General features: G+C 35.5%; 1 protein-coding gene across 1 annotated transcript; it reads right to left on the minus strand.

Annotated features, from left to right (window-relative positions):
• Positions 1–9,368: 9,368 nt before the first annotated feature.
• Positions 9,369–10,984, minus strand: LOC102614028 (RING-H2 finger protein ATL11-like). Its single transcript, XM_006472476.4, has one exon. The coding sequence runs from the start codon at positions 10,826–10,828 to the stop codon at positions 9,602–9,604; it is 1,227 nt and encodes a 408-aa protein (XP_006472539.2). The 5' UTR covers positions 10,829–10,984; the 3' UTR covers positions 9,369–9,601.
• Positions 10,985–11,212: the final 228 nt, after the last annotated feature.

Raw genomic sequence — 11,212 nt, forward strand, 5'->3', positions numbered from 1 at the left:
TCATAAAACTGGCCCTGTACGTGTTATCTCACTCTCCATCTTCAGCCACATTAATAAGATGACGGGTCGCCCTCAACAATTTAATATCATCTTTTCATTAACTAGAAGAGGCCGAAGGACAATTTTGCTGCATGTCCATGTGGGACCATGATGGTGGCGCATCATAAAATTGATCAAAAGAAGTTAAAATAGTCTTTGTGGTTTTGTGACCACTGGAGAGGATGGTTAGGATGATATCATCCTAAACCATCGAATTATATGAACTCAAGCTCACAATTATTGGTATTGGAGAATTCAGTAAGGCTTTTGCTCTCATATTAATTTATTTGTAGTAGTATATTTTCGTTTTTGCTAAAGTCTGAGCACATGTTATTTAATGGTTACTTTTTCTATGGATGTATTTATGTTTGGGATCCCCTATCTTACATGCATGTAAGATAGGGATTGCCTTATGTTTGTATTCACCATTTCCAAATTGAGAGGATTATTAATTATTTCAAAACAAGCTGCGATGATTGCGTAGAAAACGAACATAATTATGCCAGTCAATACGAAAGGTGACTGAGTCCGTTGCTTGTTGCATTTCTTTTATGGGAGCCCCTATGTTACATTGAATGTACCATACACAATCCACAAGAACCACACAAATTATGGGATCCACATAATTGTGTGGTTCTTGTTGATTGTGTATGGTACATTCAATGTAACATAACAAAATCCTTCTTTCATATATAGAAAACGTGAAAAACAAAACTTGTCTCGAACACAACAAGGTATCTAGGATTATTCTTCAAAAAGAAGGAAAAAAAAAATTTCTTGTACCATGACTCTGGCCTCACATATCAAAAGTATAATTAATGTTAAAGTTGCGTCCTATGTAGGCAGTAGGCACATTTTTCTGGTGAAAGATGCCGACATGCAACAGCATAAAAAGTTGTGGTGATAACTGATGATTGTAATGGAACTAGAAAGCGTGTCTACAGGTAGATGCACGTTTTTTGTAGTTTTGTGCGCTAGCTTTTGCTCTTGTGTGGCTCCGTGATGTCCAAGTTTGGGAAAGGATATCAGCACCAAGGCAAATTTCTAAGGTGGTTGAAGTTTTCTGGACCACATTGGTACCCAGTACATAAAAAAAAAAAAAACTAAAGAAAAGGTACATTTTATTTAAGGTTTTCCATTTTTTTTAGTTTTAATTATTATTATCGAATTAATCTTGACAGATCTTGAGGAAAATATGTTTGAAGGAAAAAAAGAATAACGATACAACTAATTAGGGGAAGACATGGCAAGATTTAATCAGTAGAAATCAACAGTATACTTAAAAGAACTAGCACAAGAAATATACGTAAAGTGGACTAGAAACCACAAAATATATTTATGGATTTTGATTTTTTATTGATCTTGAATTTGACTATTTTTTTCAAACTTTTTACATTTGTCATTTATTACTTTGGATGATCAAATCTATTAATCTAATGTTTAATTTAACAACCACTAAATTTTTGAGTCCCCAAATACTTCTAAGAGCAGTGCTACACATTTCAAATTTTTTATCCCAAAAATTTAGGATATTTATCATTACTCTACTCCAAGGAGTTGATATTTAATGTTTAATCTCTCTCCTTCACGCACACCCACTCTTTCTCTCTATCTCTCTCTCTAAGGTTCCATTCTCCATTTTCCGTATTAAAATCAAAAGGGGCATGAACACTTTTGCAAAATTATGAATACTTATTTGGATGCAAGATTTTTTTTTTTTGCTGAAATTGTTCAAATGCATTTGGAGGTGGCTGAAATCATTGAAATGTAATTAAAGAGTTAGGTGCACTAGTGCAAGCTTGAAACCTATAAATAAAGGTCATTTCTTCAATCTATATCATCCCAAAATTTGAAAGAAATAATTCAAGTGAAGAATTGTTGAGTGTGAGCAATTGAGAGGTTCTTTCCTTTCAAGTGTGTGTGAGAGTACTTAGTGCATTTAGGTTCTCGAAAGTGAAATTTCTTCACTTAAATATTGTACTCAAATAATTGTTAGTAATACAATTATTTTCTCTTGCTCCGGTGGATGTAAGCAAAATTATCGAATCACGTTAAATTATTATATCCTTTATTTTTTATGATTATTTAATACATTTGATTCTGCATTTCACACAAAACAAGTGGTATCAAAGTCAACGGTTTGTAGTCGGGGTGGATGGTATTGTTCACACATAGGTATTGTACATGTATACAAAAATGTTCACACATACGATATAGTTCACGAATACGATAAAACCAACAGTTCATACTTGTGAGGATTAGTAGCTTGTATAGTAGTGTGGATTTGTGTATGTCTAGGAAGAGTATGTCATAAAAGCGATAAAATACTAAAGAGTTTAGGTTTCAAGTAGGACTGGTGTGATTCTTCCAGTCTTTCTTGAGAAGTTTCCTCGTGCATTTCATATGTACTGATCTATCAAATGAGAATAGTTCATTGAGAAAATGGTAGAAGATGAAACTTTCAAAAGCGGGGAGATATCTATCTAGACTATTCCAGGGACACTTCATGTGGGAGATAAGACTTGTCACATCACCATTCAACACCTATTATAAGAGGCCAGAAGATCAATTTTGAAAAGTTTGATAGGAAAATTAATTTCGACATGTGGAGGCGCAAAGTTACGGATACTCTTATTTAAATCAATCTTGATGTTGTTATGAAAAATAAAAGACACTTGTATAACGAAGAAACTTAGAATCGTATGAATAAGAAAGCATGTGGTCTGATCAGATCTTATTTGACTAAGGAAGTGAAATATCTGGTGAAAGATAAGGAGTATGCGATGACTTTGTGGTGTATATTAGAAGAAAAGTACTCGTTGAAAAGTCCTAAAAATTACCTTTATACAATAAGTCATGTATATGGCTTTCGAATAAAGCCTCGGGCTGTCAATGCACAGTCATGTCTTAAGATTTAAAAAGTTACTTGCAGATTTAAAGAATCTTGATGAAAGTATTAAAGATGAAATCAAGACTATAATTCTACTGCACTCATTTCAGAAAAATATAATCATTTTGTGACTACCTTGTTATATGATAAAAACATAATCATCTTTAAGGATGTCTGCAAGGCATTGACTAATTTGAAAATTTACATTAATGATAAACAATCCGAAAGAACATCGTCTGAATATTTGTTAGCAAGAGAAATGACGATAAAGAAAAAGAAGAAGTGCAGTGGAAAGAATTCTCGATCTAATTTGAGAAGGAGGAATATAGCTCGAAATGAGTGTGCCTTTTGTCATAAAAAAAGTCATTGAAGGAAAAAAAAGTCCAAAGGTTCAAAAGAAATATAAGAAGAAACTAGTAGCAGCCAATATAACATATAAAGATGAAGACTTTGACTATTCGCTAAGTATTATGCCTACAACATATGTGGCTAACTTGGGTAAGGGGATACTTGATACCAAAGTAACCTATCATTTATGTCCTACAAGGGAATAGTTTACAGATTTTCATAATTTAAAATCAGGTGTAGTTATGATAAGAATGATAAACCTTGTCGCACAATAAGGATAAGAATAATTTGGGTCAAAATATTTGATGGAATAGTCAAAGAATTGAAAGAAGTTAGATATATTCTAGCATTAAAAAAATATAATTTCTGTAGATGATTTGGAAGTTAAAGGCTACAAATTTACAATTAAATATGACATAATAAAGTTCACATATAGGGCTATGGTGATTCTACAAAGGGTTCGATATCATAATTTATACTGTTTTAAATGAGGTACAATAGATAAAGCTAATATTTTTTAAGTGCATGGTGACACCACCAAACTATAGCATGTACGACTGGGATATAATTGAGAAAAGTCTCTACAAACTCTAATAAAGCATAGACTTTTGAAAGGTACTAACACCCATAAAATAAATTTCTATAAGCATTGTATTGTAGGTAAGAAAATAATGATTAAGTTTGATATGGTTAATTACGATATTCATGAGATCCTTGAATACGTTCATAGTGATGTCTGGGGACCAAATAAAACTGCGTCAATTGGTGGAAACTATTTTTTTGTCTCATTTGTTGATGATTTCTCTAGACGTATATGGGTGTACACCATGCGAGCAAATGATGAGGTTCTAGAGATTTTTCGTGAAATAGAAGAAACTAATAGTGACTGAAAATGATAAAAAAATCAAAGTATTATGATCTGATAATAAGGGTGAATTTATTTCTGATCTATTCTTGCAAGTATGTCAGAAAGAGTATTAAAAAACATTTACAGTGAGACATAATCTGCAACAAAAAATTGTACTTTGCTGAAGAAAGTATGATGTATGTTATCTTATACTTGTTTAAATAAAAAATTTTAGGTTAAGACTATGAGATACACAAGTCACTTAATAAACTGGTTGAGTTGACTTATATTGTAATTGGAGGTAAAAATCCTATGGAAATATGGTTTGGAAAGCATGCACAAAACTACGACGCCATTCGTGTATTTAAGCGTCCAGCTTATTATCACATAAGTTATCTTTGTGGGATTCAAAGATTAAGTTGAAGGTTTCAAGTTTTGGAATCTCAAAGATAAAAAGTTTGTGTATAACAGAAATGTTACTTTTAATGAAGCTTCTATGTTTAAAGTTTTAAGTTCTCAATAGTTGAAAAACAAAACCAATGAGATATTACAACAGGTGGAGCTTGATACAACTCTATATGTACTAGTTAGTTCTATATAAAAAAAGAGTTTAACTTTGAATGTGATCCCAAGAGTTGAAGAAAAAGTCATTTCTCTTGATGTCCCATAAAAGAAAAAAAAACAACTGACGATGTAGAAAATGATAATGTCAATATAGCAACAAGGAGACTAAAAAGAGTAGTAAATAAACTCAAATGACTTACTGAAGATATGATGGTAGCCTATGCATTTTCAATTATTGATGATGATATCCTTAACACTTTCAGTGAAGCTATGTAGGGATGGCAAATTGCGGGCTTGGGCCGGGCTTTTTAAAGCCCAGGCCCAAGCCCACATTAGTTAAATGATGTCCAAGCCCTTCAAAAGCCCGTCCAAGTTGGACGGGCCGAACTTGGGCCGGGCCTAGGCGGGCCTGGGCCGGGCTTAGACGGGCTCGGGCTTTTTAAATTAATTATAAAATATTTTTTAAATTAAGAAAAATATTTAAATTAAAGATAATAATATAATATATAAATAGAATAATAGTTAAATACATTAAATATTAGCAATACAACCTAATAAAATAACAAATACTAATATAAAAAATTAAACTAATTTAATATTTTGATTTTTTTCTTTTTTATTTAAATTAAATTTATTTTTTATTCATAAATTTAGAAAGCCCGGGCCAAGTCCGGACTTTTTTGCTAAGCCCTTGTCCAGGCCCAACATATGCGGGCTTTATAATTTTTAGGCCCATATCCAGGCCCACCCCCTGCGGGCCGGGCTTTAGACCCGCGGGCTTGGGCCGGCCCGGGCTTTTTTGCCACCCCTAAAGCTATGCGTAGTAAGGAAATTGGTTAATAGAAATTAAACATAGGAGAATAAATAAAGTCTTTTCATTAAAATTAAACTTGGGAACTTATAGAGTTGCCTAAAGGGAAAAGGACTATTGGCAATAAATATGTCTACTCCAAGCAAGGCTCTCTAAATCAAATAAATCTTTGATATAAGGAAAGACTTGTTGTAAAGGTTTTGCTTAGAAGGAAGGTATTGACTGTAATGAATTGTTATCTCTGATTGTAAATTTGTAACCTCTTCACGCGAAGGTTTACTCGGGCCAGCACTTAATGATCACCACCCATATTCACAAGGATGAATAGCTGCATAAAAAAATCATAAATTTATCACTTTATTATGTCTAAAATCGTTTCAAAATTAAAATCCACAAGATTGAGTAGCAATACGTACCACACGACATCCGTGATCTGTTTCGACATGATATTTTCCCACTCATCAATAACATTTACCTCGTCACCCAACCACCCCATTAAAGTATTGTCCAAAAGTATATCGAAGAATTTTTGGAACTGTTGGAAGGGGCGATCCACGAAAATTCTACCAGAAAACTACTGATCAAACTCCTCAGATAGCCTTAGATTTTCTAGGCCCCTAAGCGGATTTATATCCACATTCGTTTTCTCATCAATTTCACTGTCTATTATTTCGAGTGTGGATGGATGTATGACGTTCCTAACTAACTCTCTTGAAATAAGGAATTAAGTAAGGGTTGCTAGAGACATATGACGATCTGTACGGACGTCCAAACTTACTTACGCTAGGAGGTGCCTCCGTGAGGATCTGCACACTATCACCACATACGTCCTTACAGAGACTATACAACGATATGGCAGTGTGATCATCATAATTGCCAGTATTAGTGTACGGACCATAATCATCTGGGGCTTGTCGATTCACCAAGATGAACATATTAAGCTAATATCGAATTTAAAACTAAAAGAACATAACTAGAGCATGTGAAACTTGCTCACTATTTACGAGTGTCCAATTGGAGAATCACTATATGCGCGCTTGGAAGTACCATCACTAAATAAAGCCATAAATTTTATGACTACTTTTCTATACTGTTGTTGTTCTCTGCGTTCTGTCTGAAGCTCCGACCTTAGTTCATAAATGGAACGCTCCATCTTGTCTATCCGTTGAATAAGATCATCATTGCAGAGCTTTATCCTTAACTATTATCACGAAATAAGAAAGTAATGAGAGAGCGCTGAAATCAGTTATATATGTTAAAAGAAAATGATCTTTTAAATCAAAAAGTCACATTTAAATCATGTGTGTCATCAAAATCATATCTGGATTTGTGATGGATGTCGACAGCAAACTAATCCTCAACGAGATTTTACTGCACTTGTGTTGTGCTCATGGTGTCATGATCCGCCTCTTTTGTCCTTCTAATGGATGGTGCGTTGATTGAAGGTTGGTGCTACACAAAGTAACATTGAAAATGAGTAAATACCACAACAAAAAATTTTAAGTTTTGATTATCTTTTAAATGATGCAGTAAAAGATACCCAACATTACGGACTAAACTTGGGATATATGGCACGCAATCCTCCATTATTCCAATATTTTGAGGCTTTCTCCTTTGCATCTAGTTCGATGGTTTGTAAAATGTTTCATTACTGTAAAGAATTACCAAAGTTTTTTGTTGGAAGAAGTCATAGGCTTCCACTGCAAGATTCGAGGAATCTTCCTTTTAGTTTTCACGACCCACTCTAATAGTAGTCCTCCAATCGCTTCAAAAATTCATGCCTTCAACAAGGAAAGATATAAAATTATAAAACATACCATTAAACATACATTATTACAAAACTAAATTATAAAAAAATTTGTCACACACTTGCACTGCAGATGTAAAGTTATAAACATTGTATTTTTCAATTTTATACTTGGGTTTTTCTACGCAAGCCTTCTTAAATTCCTTGCCTTTGCTGTTTAATGCATTGTCAAGACTTTCATATATTGTTTCCCACGACAAATGACCCCACAGACAATTTCAAAAGTGATTTATCTCATCTACCTCGTTAAGCAACTTGAAATTGATTCGAAAATATTTTTTTCTTCCGTTTAGTATTCTGTTTACAAAGTAAAACAATGTGATCTTTAGCGCGTTGTTGTCATCCATAGCCTCGAAGTCTAAGTCCATAAATTTTATCTCGAACTAGCCAAGATTTATCTTACGAAACAAATCCCCAAAATACTTGTTAAGTAACATGCACATTGTTTTATGCTTTTTCAGCACGACATCTTTACCATAGCAAAGTTCCGTAATTAGGCACCACGCTCTAATTGATAAGCGTATCAAATCCTCACCAATTTGAAATCATAACTGATTTTTTCGTTACTTTCACCACGGGACACTTGCCCAAGCAACACATTATGCACAATTACACCATTAAATGAAAAGCTTCGTTACTCAGTGAAATGCCCAAATATGTCATCCTTGAATAGTTTCAATCGTTGCTTTGTTAATTTTTCTCGAATGACATTTAAACTGTATTTAATTTACACATACTTGCAACACGCCCGAGAAGGTGATCGCCATAAGGTATCTTTATCATTTCTGGGTCTTTCGTTGGTCCGTGTGAATTATAAATTGTTATATTTGATTTCGCCATTTATCTGATACAAGTTACAAAATAAAATTATTATATTTCATAATTACATGTCAATAAATTCATAACATCTACAACAACAATAACAAAAAAAAATGTCATTTGGTGCGATAGGGTGACTGTCGTACCTAAAAAGACAGTCTCTTGGTGCGATAAGAGCACTCGCTGCATACAACGCTTCTATTCTTTCATCCATCGCCAAATTTTCATGTCATCACACTTGGTATACGTAAAAGAATGCACACAACTTAACAAATTCCCCCATCACACTTTTATTATACAAAAACTAACATAAATTATCTTAGAGGAATTTCATCAAACACCTAATATGCGATAGTTATAACTCATCATTTTAGCTAAATTTTGTTTCATTATATCACTCCAACAACCTATAATCATCTAAAATTCCAATCAAACTCACTCAAATAATTAGAAAATGTTGAAGTTTACTTAGCTAGGGTTTGAACTCTTTTCAATTTCTTAGATTCGTTTCTGGTTCGTACAGATTACGGTGGATTTGGTTGGATTTTAGTTCGCCGTCGTCGTTTGCCGTTCAAAACCACAAGTTTAGAGTGTGGCTAGAGAGAGTTTGGAGTTTGAAAATATAAGGGTAATTTGGGGCAAAAAAAAATTAGCTAAATATGATAGAAAAAAATTAGGTGGGTCAAATTTAAAAATTGTAAAAGTTTTAAGGTTATTTTTATAAATTTTCCCATGGTTTTGGAAGTATTGTTTCGCTTAAGCTTCAATATAATGGATAGTGTGCACGGAAAATGCATCTTTCACTCTATGTGATTGGCCACCATGTGTCCAATAGCGGATGAGCCAAATTTTGAATAAACACCTTAACAAGCAATAATAATTTCATAGAATCTTTGCAGTGCACATAGTGTGCACGGAACAATGCAAATTATCACTGCAATGTCTTGTGAATAAATTCGGTATAAATTTCATTACTCCTTATTCCTTAACATACTATCAGACCAAGAGATCATAACTATAAATAATTCGCAGGCCTAAGACAACAGCTTTAAATAACTCATCAAGGGGTAAGGGCAGTTCATGGAAAGTGTAAGACACGGCCCAACCCAACGTGCTTAAATTTTGAAGGCTATCATGCACGAGTCTCGTGCTGGGCCGTTATCGTGAACGATATTACTCAAATTAATTTACCCCAAAAAAAAAAAAAAAATGCAGGCAGTATCCGAAAAGTTGTTCCCAAGTGTGCGCTCTCAAATTCGGTGAAAAATTTATAAGGACTACTAACGGACTGTTGTTTTTACAAACTATAGAATCCCTTTTATTTTCTGTGAACAACCAATCTAAGGGATGTGGTCGGATCTTTTCTTAAGTTTTCAGGGGAAAAAAAATTAAAGGTTAAAGGAAACAAAAACAAAAAACTATATACATAAAAATCTCAATGGATCGAGCCCATGTAAATCAAACCCAAACAAGAATTCAAACTTGATTATCAGGTCGGAGCCTATCAGATGATCGTTCCCCTTCTCTGTCATCTTCGAACGATGATGATTTTGCAGAACTAAATAAATTCTTTGATGGAAGACAAGATACCTCAACACCATCACCCGTTGTTCTTGGAGTCCGAACCGAACCGGTTCTTGAAATAAAAGGCGGAGCCAAACCAAGCCCCCAGTTGCCGGATCGAGACGGTGGACCGAACCGCTCGTACAAATGGTGATTGTGGTTCCTTCCAAGCACAAATCCTCCGCTCCCACTTCTAAAACCCCTTCTCGAACTCCTCACACTAGGAAACGCCACGCAACTCTTGCTTCTACTCAAAGAAGAGTTCATTAGTTGACTCCGTACCTCCGCCGGTAACCTTAGCGTAAACCTCTCACAATCTTGACCCGGTTGGACCACTGAGTGACCGGTGGAGTGTGAACGTGGAAACCAACCGGACGGCCTCCTCCACCCTATCGATCTCGATCTAGGTGGCCTATTCTGATTGGTCAGGATCACGTCAGGAGCTTCTTCATCTCTCCTCTGCACATCAGTCGATGAAATCTCTTGAATATTATCTGAACCTTGTTCCAATCGACTCGAGCCAACATCCGGGTTAAGAACTGGAATGAAGCTGGAGGGAGTTTCGCCAGGTTGTGGCACCAAATTTGCGCGGCAGACGGGACACGTGTTATGAGCAGACAACCAAGCGTCGATGCAATCCATGTGAAACACGTGGCTACACTTTGGTATCAAACGCAGCGTTTCCTCATCTCCAAACTCGTTCAAGCAAACCGCGCATTCTAAAGAACCCTTGCCGATTTTAAGCTCTCTGACCGCCGAGTAGAGGAAGGTGGGAAAAGTGTTGATAACAGAATCGTCAAGCCCGCGCGCCCCTCTGCGGGACCGTTGGTTGATCCCTCCAATTATAGTAGCAAAAGCGTCAGGGCTGTTTCGGCCCCTTTCAGTGCACTGACGGATGTAAACGGAGAAGAAGCCCAAGATGAAGAAAACGCTGACCAATATTACGGTTACTATGGCCATAGTACCGTTGAATTTCGGCCCCGTAACAGAAAACGCGTCCGGTGGCGGCGGTGGAGTTTGTGCGGTGACATACGGTAAGGCGTGGAGATAGAGAAAGAGAAAAAGAAAGTTGACCACGCCATGATCGCATATCATAGGATTGAAAATTGAACGGCTCGGATTAAGCGTTAGAACAGTCATCACTTCAAGTAAAGTAATTGTAGTTGTTGTTCATGATCATGAGTGGTTCTTTGGCTCGGAGCTCTGAAGATTTGTTTCTAAGACAAAGCAAAAGCATACGGAAAAACGTAAGAAAAAAAAATAAGAATGAAAATGGCGGGTCGACGACGGCCTAGCCAGGGCGTATCATTATTGACTTTGAAAGGGCCGACGGACCCCACAAGAGAACAAAACTCGACGGATGCATAGATGTCAAAGTATTTTGTATGATTATGACGTGGACGCCAAGTGGCAGTTAGAGTATCCGTGATTGGTCGGGTTTTGATTACTAACGAGGATCTTGAATGAGCGTAGTGTATGTGTGTTACCTTTTTTTTTATGGAAAATAAATTTTGACAATATGTT

The sequence above is a fragment of the Citrus sinensis genome, chromosome 5, assembly GCF_022201045.2.
Source record: "Citrus sinensis cultivar Valencia sweet orange chromosome 5, DVS_A1.0, whole genome shotgun sequence".
Taxonomy (NCBI): Eukaryota; Viridiplantae; Streptophyta; class Magnoliopsida; order Sapindales; family Rutaceae; genus Citrus; species Citrus sinensis.

Coding starts and splice junctions, on each gene's coding strand:
- LOC102614028 (XM_006472476.4), bottom strand. CDS start 10,828: ATGACTGTTCTAACGCTTAATCCGAGCCGTTCAATTTTCAATCCTATG.